This window comes from Rhea americana, unplaced genomic scaffold (assembly GCF_003343005.1).
Source record: "Rhea americana isolate MKP2758 unplaced genomic scaffold, rheAme1 scaffold_20, whole genome shotgun sequence".
NCBI lineage: Eukaryota > Metazoa > Chordata > Aves > Rheiformes > Rheidae > Rhea > Rhea americana.
This window is the reverse complement of record NW_028186150.1, coordinates 614,355-629,137: the sequence shown is the minus strand read 5'-3', so window position 1 is coordinate 629,137 and position 14,783 is coordinate 614,355. Positions and strand designations below refer to the sequence as shown.

At 43.6% G+C, this 14,783-nt stretch overlaps 1 protein-coding gene across 1 annotated transcript in view; it reads left to right on the top strand.

Moving 5' to 3' along the window:
• The window catches only part of CHST8 (carbohydrate sulfotransferase 8), a 175,940-nt gene that overhangs the window by 25,434 nt on the left and 135,723 nt on the right, over positions 1 to 14,783 (top strand). The window contains exon 2 of the mRNA XM_085303753.1: positions 12,167 to 12,390. Within this exon, the coding sequence (XP_085159879.1) occupies positions 12,282 to 12,390 (109 nt within the window). The 5' untranslated portion in view covers positions 12,167 to 12,281. The remainder of the gene's footprint in view (positions 1 to 12,166; positions 12,391 to 14,783) is intronic.

The window sequence follows — 14,783 nt, the reverse complement described above, 5'->3', positions numbered from 1 at the left end:
CGGGGTTCCCGCGCGAGCAAAGGGCGACCGGGCCCCGAGATTCTCGCTGAGCCTGGAGGAAAGGCTCAGAAAGCTGCAGCAGCGGAGCTGTGAAATGTCTGTGCCAGGCGCCGAACAGAACCACGGGTTTAACGGCATTGAAATAAACCGGCGCGTGGCAGCGTCCTAGGACACGAATATATTCCTCTCTTCACTTAGTCACAGGGACGTGGAATGACGATTGACATCGTCTGGTAACTGCACGCGATGCATAACCAGAACAGAGGTCTCAGGCGGTGATCTGTACGCGGACTAAATTCTCAATATTTGTTAATAACAAAAGTTCAGCAAGCGTGATACAGAACTGCATACATAGGAGGAAATACTAATTTTCTATGCCTCAGTTGAGATTTTTTTTAAGGTAGTCTTATTTTCCTTGAATGTACAGGTTTATCATTATCAGCCTGAGCACAATTTGCACTCTTCAAGGTTTCTTGCTAAAAAGAAATTGAGCGTGCAAATACTCTTTCATCATAATCACACTGGCTGTGCAGGGTAATTCATAAAAGACCCAGAAATATATTGAAATTCAATATTGTTTTAGTCCAAATCAATATTAATAATTGTTTGCATTTTTAAAGTGCAATTTACAATTGAAAAATGTACAGAGATCAACCTATAGTTGCTAACACATCAAATTTTCYTAGTAAACTTAAAGGCACAATAATTTTACTTAAAAATGTTTCTTATAAAGCAGTAGAAGGCATTGATCTGTGAAAACAGCTATCTATTATTCATATGCACAACATTAGAACTGGTTTTAATTATAGATGAGCTAAAAGGTCAGTAAGTATTTTATTTTTAAGGCCTCGATTTTAGATTTGGRTAACTCAGTAGAGGCATTGCTGCACCGTGGGCTTAGCGGTTCCTTTCGGCCGCGGTCCGGCTCGGAGCGAGCACGAGCCCCACGGGGGAGGCAGGGYGAGCCCCCGGGGCCCGGAGGCGGCCTCGGGGCTCCGCTGCGGACGTGCCCGTCCGCCCCGCTGCAGAACGCCCTCTCCGTGAGACACCTCCGAAAGCACCGCCGCGACGCGCTCGCGGCTGCCGCAGGAAGGACGAGTGGTCGGGATTCAGCTCCGGAGGATCCTCCTACTGCTGGAGTTCGCGGGGGGACAGACGCCATCAGTTTTTACACGGGCAAACTTGTGGTTTGGCAGGAAATTTTTGTGCGGGAGAAAGATTTGAGAAGCTGTCGGCCACCAGACTGGCTGGCAGGCGGTTTTCGGGACTTATGGACGCAGTATCGGTGCTGAACTCGACGGGGCGAGGACCTGCACTCCGTCTCTGTACCGTGCCGAGTGGGGGGAAGCGGGGACGGGAGAGCTGCGGGCGCCGGACGCGGCCGGCAGCCTGCTTGGCTCTCGGCGCTGCTCAGCATCCTGGCTGAAGCACACAGGCTTCTGCAGCTTCCTGCTCAGGAAATAATTAGGGGGTGATAAAAGCAGAAATTGCTATAAAAATCAACATGTATTTAAAATTCTTAGGAGGCTGTGGAACCTCTGTGGTTGGTCTTTTTGTGGACAGATTTGATAAGAATCTTTTAGCACTGATTTAAGTGTAGTTTCTCTAGTTTATCCTAGGGATAACCTATAGTGGGGACAAAGCAGAAAAACTGCTGAGCCCCTTTGGCCTTATTTTCTATGGTAGTCCCTGGATAATAGCTAGTTGTTGCCACCTAAGCTTAAGGAAAGCTTAAGGAAACCAAAGACCTGAAAATGCAAATATTTAATTTTTTTCTGTCAAACTGTGCATGTAGAATAATAAACTCACCTAGATGCAAGGACTCTGCAGCAGGACCKTTAAGACAGCATACTGTTCGTTTACTGCAGGTGACCCCAGGCAGGTCGTGGAGGACACCTGGGTACCGCTGAGGGATTTGCCATCATCAGAAAATTAAAGCCCCCAAGCAGTGTTGCACTGRTGTAGCCAACAGACTCCAACGTTAAGCGGTCACAGGCATCACACGAACCATTAACATGAACCGTCTTTCTGYCAGACGCTGTGCTGAATGGCAGCTAGACGTCCCTTAATTGCTATGAGAGCGGCAGTGCTCAGCACGCTGCAGGTGTGAAAGGAGATCTGCAGCAGCTGGCCGTAGCCCCGCTCCCTTGCCTCTAGCCTTCACTTTTAATGCAAAAGGGTCACCTTTTGCATTACCATACCATTTTGGGGTTTTTTTTCAAGGTTCTTCAAGCTTTGTGGAATTAGAGTAGATTAACAGTGACACTACCCTAGTAGTACTACTAGTAGGAAATACTCCCTTGGATATACATTTTTCCCCATGCATTTTTTGTATTTAAAAGACAAATATTTAGGTAAAAACTACACAAATATGTTTGTGCAAAAGCTTTGTGGTGAGCCAGCCCCCGCAGCGGGAATACCCCCGCCTGATACAGGGATAAGCACACCGATTACCCTATTTTATAATAGCTTCTCAGTTAGTTAGCTGAAGCTAACTGAGCAGTAAGTGTCTTGACAGTAACACCAAATCCTTGGCACCGTGCAAAGGAAAACCAGAAACCCCTTTTCTTCCTTCCCAGAAGATTCCACTGYGTCACAGTGGAATCACCTTCGGGAGCATCACCATGCCTCTCTACGTGACCACCGAAGGGGGGAGGAAGGGCAGAAGTTTTGAGAGATACCTTGCCAGATACAGAAGCTGAGGAGAGAGAGAGTTGCAAACAGCCTGATGTCCAATGCACAGAGTCAATAGAGTATATCCATTCCTATAGCGTATCAGTGTAGCAACAGCAACTTTCCCGGTGACATTTAATGATCTCCAATATTTAGAGCACAAAAGCATGCCTAGCAGCTAGTTGCCTTATCTGTTCTGATTACAAATCTGACACGACGTTCTTAAAAATAATTGAATAACAGCAAACCAAATAGTAATACTCTCCTCCTACTAGCATTGCAGGACAGATTTTAAAGGGAGAGTGGATAGCTATTCAAGGTTCTTGTTATAGCTCACTATTGAAAATCCTCTTCCATTTAAAAGACTGACTAGTTGCTGTAAATCCACGCATTTCCCCTGATTGCTCCAAAACGCGGGATGTCAGATACTCGGGTGTGTGGAGCGTGCAGGTAAGGAAGACCCAGACAGGTCCCTCATATAGCGACCGTCCCACTCCGCTTTAAGTGCTGACAGAGCCCAAACAATATTTTTCTTCCCGACACGCAGGAGCTCTCTCCACCTGCCCCAGGACAGGCGCAGGCTGCGGAGCGCGCCGGCCCAGCCGGCCCTGCGCGCGGGACGGCCCCGTCTCCGTATGCTCTCGCCACCTGATCTGTCAGCAGGCAGTGCAGCCTCCTTGCGTACACTGCAATAGCACGGCAGCTTAATTCCAAACAAATTCTGTTTCATTTGGTGTAGAAATTGCACTTCAAAATCAAATGAAAATATTTGTTTCAGTCTGTTTTGCAATATATCATGGGGAAAATGTTTCAGACAGAAAGTGTAGCAGGCATTTTAGAGAAGCAAAAAAAAATGTTTTTTCAACTAGATCTACTTACAGAATATCTCCTTTTAATTAACTGCTTTGTTTCAGCTGCCCAGATCAAGAACAACAGGAAATAACTTATCTCTGACATACATGCATGGTCTAAGTGAAAAAGTACCTTGACGAAACAGATGGGGATCTCTCATTAGGGAGAAARCATCTGTAAAATTTCAATAAGAAATAAATTAGTCATCATGGCTAGAAGGATTAAGAGAGCGGGTGTCAGGTGAGAACAGGTTAGGAGCACTGCGTCAGCCAGTAAAGGAACCCGCTCCGCCGCCGCAGCAGCACGGCGGGTTTCAGGGTTATGAGGGCTATTTTCTTTTTCCTGGAGTAACCATAGTAGCACCACAATGAACTAGACGCCGTGTGAGCCAGGAGGCTGTTTTCTGTCTGCTTTTGCAGAAATTTTGTTGTGTTTTGTTTCCTCAAGTGCAGAATTAAAACCACCCGCGCGTACAACAAAGGTTCCCGGCTCCCGGCTTACGAGGACCGTTCTGCAGTTTCKTGTCCTTCCTCCTGGCTTAAGACTCCCAGAAAAGGATCTCCATTAAAATGATTTCATATTCTAGGAGAAGGAAATAATATTCAGGAAAAATGAACCTCCAAAGCGTATTACGTGTACCATGTTACACATGGCACAAACTAAAGCTGTAACGCTGCAAGGCAGGGCCCCCGCAAAAAGATAAAAGCACTTCACATTACTGTAGCAAAAAACACTTAAAATCTCACGATGCCATGAGGGTTGGCACATGAATAAAATATTTACCCGACAGTTAGTAACATATTGTTCAATCAGATGTGTACATATATATTACATATACAGCAAATCATAAAATCTTTTACTCTGTCCGCTTTTATCTTCTTACAACAACAGTATCAACAACTTCACAGCAAAATTAATCTATAAAAGCAAACTTCAATGTACGTTCACTTAATACTGACATAAAGGAGGGAATCTGCGTACGACGATTACTTGCTTCAGCACCTCTGGAAGTCCAGCCTWTTCCAGGTGCATTCGTACCTTTTGAAAAACGGCATTTTTATTTACAATAGCTAAGAAACCTACAGAAGAGATGAGCCAAGCACCACCAGGAGAACTGAAGACGACTATTCCAGAGAGGTGCAATCATCCCTGTCATACAATTGTGCAGTCATCTAAAAAAAAACCTTTTGAAAACGTGGTATTTGCTTTATGTGATATTTGATTTGGCTTAAAAAAAAAAAAGATTGAGGAAAGCTTTGTTCTGCTTTTTTGCAGAACATGGATTCATATATATGTGAACAAAAGAGGGTCCTGTGGTTTTCAGGATTCTCTTCATATCGAGAAAGCTCTATTTTGCCTAATTGGAATATTTCCCTTTTCTAAGAGGTGCTGAAAGCCAAGATGCGTAATGGCATCAGCGACGGGAGAAGAGAGCTGTTAAAAGGCAGCGAGCTCTGCCGACCTTCCCCTAGCGCTGCCCAGGCGTGATGGGTGGCCGGCAGCGTAGGCGGGCAGTGCGGCGCGTTCTTGSCCTTGGCTGGACGTGGGAGCTGCCCGCCAGGCTGCAGGAGCAAGGGGTGCCCGCTCACCGGGGGCACCAGGTCCGATGCGTGGGAACGCCGATTCCTGCCGCCGCAGGCGCTTCCTGGGAAAACCGAGGGCTGAGCGTACTGCTGCACCGCATCCCACCGGGCAGGACCACCCGCTGCCTCCGCTGGAGCAGTGGTTGTGCTCGTGCTTGCCACAGGCCTCCCAGAGTCCGAGCACGCTTTGGTTGCATTGGTGATTTYGTAGAACTGGGTGTAATTCCTTTCCCCATGTGGGCTGTGAGTGAAAAATATGAATCCAAWTTTTTTCAGGAAAGAATTTTGGGGAAATTCAGGGCCTGGGCATTTTGAACAGATTCAAGTAAAATTTCTTGTCTCATCCTTCTTCACAATATTTCTTTTTTGGCTTTTACATGAGGAACAGTATTACAGATGAAGTTGAAATAAGTAAAACAAAATGTTTTGTTTTGAAATACCAGCTGGAAACAAATTTTTCTTTTCCAAAGTATCTCAGTAAAAAATCAAAGATTTTGTTGTAGGGGGTAATTGAGCCAGAACACAGAGACAGAAAATCCAGCACCCRAAGATGAACATTTGGAGAATGAAAGCAGCCATGGGATTAATAGTTTCCTACTTCTCTCTATGCTAAGAAGCTAGAGGATTTGGGGCATAATACTCGGGATTCATTTGCATTTCCTATTTCCAAGAAGTGCTGACTGCTACAGAATGATAGGACTTTTAACATCTCTACCTTTAGTACAGTCTGCATTTGTAAAACCGCTATAAAAAGTTGGTTTTACTGGTGGATATGAATGTTTATAAATCCCTTTTTCTTCTGTAAATGTCAGGACAAGCCTGATCTAGAAGTCCAGGGTAAAACAGAGAGCGGATACTTGACTGATAGGAAAACTTAGTGCCCCATCCTTTTTAAGGCCTTTTGCCTCTGCAAGTGCTTTGAAGTAAGGAAATGCATGCTTGGCTCAGCTTCAGATGTGAGGAGAAGCAGTTGCTCATACCACTCATAGAAACACAGCTAATGTGTCTAGAAGTGATAATTTCAGTAGTAATTGCAAATCTTTTTCTAATATTCTTGTAGTAATAGTATTCTGTTTTTTTTTTCCAAGCAGCTAATTGCCCACTGCCACTATCCCAGTCTCTAACCATATTACACAGTTTAAATAAAATCATTTTAATATCACATAAAAGTGAGTGCGCCACTCTGATGCCCTTTCAGGACACATGAAACAAAATATAGCAGAGGACAAAAAACCATCCCAGACCCGAGCTGCAAACACCTCCCAGTCAAACTTCTCCGTATGCTCAAGGAATGCTGAAATTCAACAGAGCCTTTTTAACTTCTATTAGGTAAAGTTGTGTTGATAAAAATATCGATGTGTTTATAAAAACCTCGCTCCGCATTTGCTTCCTCGGAGAGCTCTGCACCRCCCCGCGCCCCCACCAAGAGCCGCTTGGCACCACGCACACCTCCGCGTCTCACCACAACAACAGCGTGGCCAGGGCAGCGCAGAGGTGTCCAAGCTAATCTCTGCTCCTCAGTAAGTAGGTTTGCAGTTGAACACAAGGTGCCTGGTGGCAGCACATCAATCCCAGCTTTGAAAACACAAAGATACTCACATACTGCTGTCGGACTTTAAATAAAACAGTGGGATTTGACTCTGCTCTAAATTGGCAGCCTGCTATCAGCTCAAGGAGCGGGGTGAGTTGTTGCAGCTCTCTCAGCATGAGAAATGAARTTTGCTGTGTACACGTGAACCAGACATTTACATTGATTCATAGGTGATTTGTAATTGTCCAATTTAGTAATCAGTAGATGTTGGCAAACAACCTAGGTATTCTGTTGACTTGCTGATGTACATGGTAATGTAAACCTGACACTGTCATTAGTTCGCCCTCCTGGCTTGCCTTGGAGCTGCACAGGCAGCTTGCAGCACAGCCTGGAGAAGGGAGAGCATGGAGGTACCTTGCAGCGGACCAGAGTCCTGCTGCGCCCCAGGTCCTCACCTCCCCTTGGCGCCACATAGGAAGACAGCTTCTTCGTTCTTTTCTTGGGACGGTTTCTGTCATCTTTGGTCCAGTTTAGCTGGTCACCAGCTAGCAGGCTAGCAGGGGGGCGTGAAAGCTCAGCTGCACCCGTTTGCACAAGGCRGGGAGGTAACTCGACTGCTGCAGTGTGTCTGGGTAGCCAACGGAGAGAAAGGAGGGCCTGGGCGCTCCTGTCCACCACCCTTTCCCCCTGTCCTCCAAGAGAGACTGAGCTCTTGGGAAGCAACTGGTTGTGGTGCTGTGCAAGCCACATGCCCTGACATTTTTTTTCCTGAGACAGCCCCAGATACGCTGCCCATGCACAAAGACAACGACCTCAACTAAAGACTGACAGCCCCCTTCCTGGGGGCGAGCTGTCCCACCGCTCCACACTGCTAGGCTTTCGGTGCTTTCCTTTGAAGCATCAACTAGCAGGCACTGTTAGAGGAAGATCCCTTTCAGCATGGACCAAAGGCAGTCCCTGAGCTTCTACCCGAAGAATTACATTGTGCTGTTAGCAGATTATTATATTATCAACATCATTCTTTGCACAGACTTGTTGGTAGATTAGGGAGAGAATGTGATGTCTCATGACAGCTCATGAATGAAGAAACAACCACGTGCTACCAGCCAGAGCCCCCAACGCAGCCTGGGCAACGCATCTCCGATGAGGAATTAAACAACAGAGACATTTGTGTTTTACAATGTCATTGTAGAAAACTCTTTCGATGATCCATCATCATAATGCCAAGTAGCTCCCCGTAAAAACGTTCAGCCATTAGGCTTCCAGAGGGCACTCGCAGAAAAGCAAACCTACAAAGCACTAATCTCTGTATCTCCATTTAAATCATTTTAATTGCCATTTAAAACAAAAACTGCTTCGTCAGAAGACTGAGGGCCTCCTTTTATGACCCAGACCTTCCCATGAGAAGCAGCAGGTAACTGATGTTCAGAACCAACTTCGGATAGGCACAACTCAGTACTGTATCTCCAGTTAAACAACTAAAACATCTTTCYCATCATACTGGTTTGCAGTATCTTTGTAACTTGCTTTCAGTGCTGCTTGGGAGCAGGAGGGAATTAGTCCTGTTTCTATGTTTGCAAATAAAAGGTTTGATCTCTGAAGATTTTGCAGTAATATTCAAAGCTTTTTCACAAATATATTTGTATGTTTTTTTACCTAAAGCTGTGCAGCTTTTTTTCTTAAAATGTTTGCTTTAATGGTGCAATGCCTATTCTCCTACCTGATGCTCATGCTTCCTTACCTCACAATTTATAGGAGTATTATGGTGATTAATGAATGTCTTTGAACTGGCAAATGCTATTTGAGTGCTAATTATTATCAGCATATACACATCTACTGCTTTCAAGGGCAGCAGATATGGGAAAGTAAAGGGAAAGCTTGGGAAAACATACATTGATAAATAGGGGTTTTATCCACCACAGAAGTGTATAAAGGAAGAATAAATTATGTTACATATTTCAATTCATTATTGCACATTCTGGTGAACTGCTCTCCATCTGTTTAGTAAGTTCAAGGCCACAGAACATGGGAGTTTATACTGGAAGCTGCTTGCAACCTTATCTTGCATTCTCAGTATTACTAATGATCGTAAAAATATTTTATTGCCCATTTTGAGGGGCACGGTTAAAGTATGTGACTACAAATCCAACGTGTAAGGTCGGGACAGGCTGTGGCTTTGTACACAAAGCTGCTTCCCTGGTGTAAGGCACTGCAGGGACCATCCTGTCCGTGCGGGAGAGTGAAGCCCAAGCTCCCAGATCCTGCACTAGCCGGCCCTCTTGCTCCCGCCTGTGCCACTGCTGGAAGAAATTGCAAGCTGATGCCTCATTCAGGCATTTTGTTGTTGTTTTTCATCTAATACATCTTTAAAATGGCATGATTTGAGCTTAAACAACATTTTCCAATGTTTTCTTAAGGAGGACACTTCATTTGCGTTTATCAATCAGTGCTAGCTGCTGCTGGAGTTTCTCTGCTCCTGTAAGTCAGCAGCCAGCCTAGGAGGGCTCGGGAGGCACGTGCTCAGCATACACAAAACAGTCATTCTCATTTTCCAGGTTTTGCTCTCCTAGGACAGGTTAATTAAAGTCAACTGATTGAAAAAATAATTACAGGAGAACAGAGATGGGAAAAACCAAGACCTATCGCTTAAGATCTCGGAAGTTTGTGTTTTGTGGAGGGGAAAGAAGCTCTTTCGTTTCCTTCTTAGGCTCTCTGCACATTCGCTCCTTGCCAAGATGTGTAGCTAAAACAAGGAATAAGCAGTAGTCTTTCTTTGGAGGGATGTAATTACATGTGGCCTTTTCTCCTTTCAACATATGCTTTCCTGTAGCTTTTGTCACTGTTGCATCTTGAGAGGTCTCTTTAAGGCACTGTAGCATCTAACCTAAAAGGTTATGTGATCCTGAGCACAGATGTCCTATAGGGTATGCAATAATGTAAAGATTACAACTGATAGAAACTACCATCRTGGCATTTCTCACACTGATTAAAAACCTGCTAGGGACCTTCTTTCTCAATGCTGCTTTTACTTCAAACAAAAATATTTCAATGAATCAAAAGGGGGAAATGATTTAGCATTTTAAGCTAATAATTGTTTTAGAAACTCGTATTTGCTCAATGGCACAATTCACATTAAAAATGACCTTAAAACTCAGCATCAAGCAAATACACCCCCCCCTTTTATTTGGGAGTGGATTTTTTAATGGTGCTCTCTCTCAAATGATGATTGCGTGTCTCCTGCCAGCTCCATCCCACCAGTTGCCTAGTCCTTCACAGCCAGGACATACAGCTCTGGGGACGCCAGCGCAGCGGCCAGGAGACCCTTCCACCTCTGCTGCGTCACAGCCTTTCTGTATAAACTTGAGTAAGAAATTTACCCCATGCCTCCCCTGTAAATCTGAGGTAGAGTTGTTCATATTTCATGTCTAGTCGTAACAACAGTGTTGGCAACTGTAACACAATTACTTGGAAGACGGATCCTCATGCTTCCCTAATATCACTCCCCTAGCTAGGGCTTAAGTATTTGGCTAGAGTGTGGTTAGTGTTATACAAACATACATACACGTATATAAAAATGTATATATACAATAAATACATGTGCTAAAGAGTCATCCATGTACATGTACATATATACACACATATAYAGGTATATACGCACACACATATATACATACACACATGCACATAACATACTCAGATGGACCCACACAAGGACCCGTAAGACTGTTGGGGTCTAAGCCATTTCTTAGTGCTGGAAAATGTAGGTCTTTGCTTTAACTTTTAAAGAGATGAGAAAAGTTTAAGCAAAAAAGTTGTAAAAATACACAGTTAATGCCTTCCATAATTTGTAACAGAAAGAAAAGTTGAATTTGCCTATGTTGAGAGAAAACTTGGTGCTTTGCATTCATTTACAGTACAAGCATCTAGGAATGTTTCTGGCCTGGGGCTTACCTCGGGGCTGTTTTACAGGCTGATAAACATAGTTGCCATTAAATAACCTCATCAGCCAAAGTCACAGGAGTGACTTCATTGCACAACTACTGTTCTWACCTGGTGCATTTTAGAAATCTAAAACATTAATACCCTCCCAAAAATTGAAACCCAGATAGAGGAAACATGAAAAACAAAGAGGTTGCCATAAACATCAAGTATTCCAGGCRCACTGAGGACCATTCTTTAAAGGTTTTCACTGGAATAAGTACTTTGAATCATCGTTTTCCACAACCCATTCTCCCTGCAAACTAATGTTATACAGTCTTCCTGTACTTAAAACCTCTTTTCTAAACCAAAACAACCTTCAAAAATCTTCCTTTAGACCATCTCACATTTCCAATTAGAAATATGATAAAAGCAAAGTGAGTGCCGCCCTTGCTGATCTCCAGCCTGCGTCTGTGTGTTAAATATTTGCTGATAGGAAATCTGGGAACTGGTTCCACTGCCTCTGCTCTAATGGGCTTTCCTACACATTACTGGAAAACACAGGACCAACATACTTGCGTAGCATTCATTGCAATGAATAACAACACACATTGTATACGCATATTGTGGTAATTACAATAAATGCCACATAGCACCACGTAACGACTTTCCTCTCTGGTTCTCGCTCTTTCACTTCTTTGCTTCTCAGTACCTTACCAGTATGGCCACTGCTTCCAATGGGACTGTTCACGTGCTTAAAGTGAAGTAKTTGCCTAAGGGCTGTGCTCAGCGAGGGGTTTAGAAACACACGCGGTGTGCCCATTTGGGATTAGAGCTGTTGCCATTTCCCCGGCACTACACATCACTGCAAGCGTCACGGGGGTCGGTGAGAAATTTGCCCAGAAATTTGCTCAGAGAATTCCCGGGAGAGCCACAACCGGGGCCCCTATCTGGCTCTGTGGCCACACACAGCTGCCTTGCTCCTCGCGCTGTATTTTTTGTCGCTTTGGGCAAGCCCAGAGGAGGTGATYGGAGCCCCGGGAGCGGCGTTTCCCTCGGAGCGCACGGCATCCCTCGATCGACAGGCCCACGGAGCTTCGCAAGCAGGCTGCTCAGCGACCTGTGCGCAGTGCAACTATCTTCCCAAGGATGAAGCAGGCAGCTGCCAGTTTGTCATTCTCTCCAGGTTTGACATGCAAGGTGCAGCTTGCGTGATCATTTTCCCCACATCATCTCACTTCATGGTTTTCATATTGTTTAACCAGTGAAAAATAAAAAGTGATACATGCTTGACTTGAAGCTAGCGAACTCTTAAGAAGGGTTTCTGTGCCATAGCATTTTCCCCATATACGTTTTTTAATGATGTCTCACACTCTTTTTTCAAATTTGTAAAAAAAAATAAAATAAAATAAAATAAAAGTGACATATTCATAATTACAAAGAAACAAGGGGAGCAGAAATCAGCTAGATAACTGCAATTAGCTTCACYAATTATTAGGGAAAACACTTATTTGGTCTAAACAAGAACTCAAATCTACTAATCTACCTTGAAAAAACCAAATCGTCTTTGTGTTAAGTTTTAAGGATTTGTTTTTTTTACCTCTTGCAGACGTATTATGCCAGACTTCCTGATGAGAGGATGAGACTATGAGTGAAGAGCATCCTGGAGATTGCAAGCAGTCCTTTTCCTGCGTCCAAACCGGATTGATCTGAGAACAATAATTATGAGGCTGACATGTATGTTCTCCTTCATCTTGCTGTTTGGAGCAGCTGGGCTTGTTGTCTTCATTCATCTGCAGGATCCAGAAGAAATAGTTCATCAGCAGTTACCAGGTTAGCACTTCTATTTCTGTTTGGCTCACTTGCTCTTTCATGTTCAGTATGACATATTTATATCCTTAATGTGCTTTACATATTTCCCATAGATTGCCTGAGCATAGGTGTGTTGTTTTTTAATGAAGGCTATTTTAGGGTTGATTAATGCTTCTTGGAAAAAAAAAAAAAAAAAAAAAAAAAAGAGTGTGGGGGCGAGGAGAATTTGCTTAAAAAGCAGTTTCAAGAAACAATTGACTGGTTATACAGGAATCTTTGCCAACGGTTTCTGCTGCTAGTTCCACCACTGCAGATCTAGCGATTCCTGTGAATACCTGCCTCCGAATCCACCTTTGCCTGTACATGCTATTCAGTGTGTCACTGAGACACAACGCAAGAGATGCATTCAAAGACACATGCAAGAAACTTAAAACACTTTAGGATGTATTCTTTTAATGTACATAAATTCCCTTGAACTWGCATAAATTTCATGCATAAGTGTACCATCTTCCCATGTTACTAAGAACCAAAGAGACCGAGTTAATGTGAGAACTAGGAAACTATGAGCTAAAGTAGTGGTTTCCTTTTAAATGAGGAACATTTGAGAAGTATGGAAGTGCACRAAACATCTCTCGGTTTACTTACAGTAAGCTTTCTCTGTGATTAAGGCTGTAATGAAGGCTGATTCAGGACCTAGATAAATGCCAGTGCAGTTACTCTACATTCATTATAATGTCCCTCCGTGCAGAGGGTTGGTCATTGTGTTTTCTCCCAAGTGCATGGGAATTCTCCTTTCACTAAATGCTTATTTTATAGAAACTCCATCCAACTGTCATCCTCATCATACAGTGCGCATGACGATGTACATTTTAAAGTATTAYTAACTTCCATATCCAGGTTTATTAAGTACTTATTTCCATGTCACTAAAAAATCTATACCTTAAAATGTTTTATCATTTAGTCCAACTGCACATCAATTTTGAAAGCAGCCACTCAACTGAAACTATAGACATTATGAACCAGGACTGTGTTGCAGAAAGCAGAGGATTACCAGTCACTTCAGTGCTTTTTAATTTATTTTTGTGCACCTACGTGCRAAACAAGTTACATATTAAAACTAGGACAACTGGCCACATTTGACCCTCTGCAAGTTCATTTGGAATCAAAACTGCTATGAAGTCTGTACATTAAAAGGAGAATATGGAAATTACAATTCCATAAATTCACTGCAAAAGTTCCCCGTTTTAGCTGTGATTGCACCAAATGCATGCAAGATAGAAATCAGTCAGGCACACCTCTCATCAAGACATCAAGCATCCTGTCAAGGACCTGCCTTCCCCTCTAGTAAACATGCTTTATTCTTACACTGAGAACAGATCCACCTTTAACTGTTATTAGCTGTATAGATATAGAAATTGATATACTATAGTTATGCCATAATCGATAGGATTTAGAAATAAAATTGTGACCTCATCAGGCCATATTATCTTTTGAAAATAAAGCGCCCCCAACACCAGAGGCTCCAGTGACTGGGAAAGAATCACTTCCCCTTTTCTCCTCTAGAAGGTTATTACCATAAAATTGAAGTTAACCTGGCGGGTTGTAATCCGCTGGCAGAGGGTTAAGGAGGAAGACATCAGACACCCGGGGGCAGGTAATGTTTCAGTGTCCTAACTAGATCTACATGTGATGGTCCATCAAATCCCCTTTATAAAGAACCAGTGGTACTTAAATTATGCCTCTATACAAAACATGTTGTTTTATTATTTATTTATTATTCAACTGATTTCCTGAAGGCTTTTAGCCCCTTCCCTTTCTACCCCAGCCTGTTCTCACTGCTCTGTTCTCCCTTCCTCTGATCTCTGAGCTTCCCCTCCTGTCACCTCATTCTCCCCTCTCAGTATGTCCARCATCCTAACAAATGGTGGACAAGGAGCTTAAAGGCCTTCGCCAACCAGTAATTCCAGCTCATSCACATCCTTCTCTTCAGAAGGGTCCCCAGTTTGCAATCCTTCTCTCTATCCAGCCACTAGTTTCCACCAAGCTTAGGAGACAGTTGTATCTTGGAGACTTCTGTCTGTCTTAAGAGCTTTGACTGAAACAGGACAGTAGATTGGGGGGGAGCAGAAAGACAKGGTGGGGGAGAGACAGACTGACAGCATGTGCAGGAAGTACTCTAATGCATCTTAGCATGTGTAACTCTAAAATGTAAGCTACTTGCTTCTGAAAGAGAAGGAATTTCTTGTAGTGTCTTAAAAACAGCCTGTGCAAGCTCTTCCCTGCTTTTTCCTCACTGGCCCCGCGTTGTGACCTGCCTTAGCTCTGTTCCCGCGGTCCCGAAGCTCTTGAACACAGACTGCTGATTACGATACACTATGAAGTGATTTTTGAGAAGGATGTAAGCGTAGGAGGAG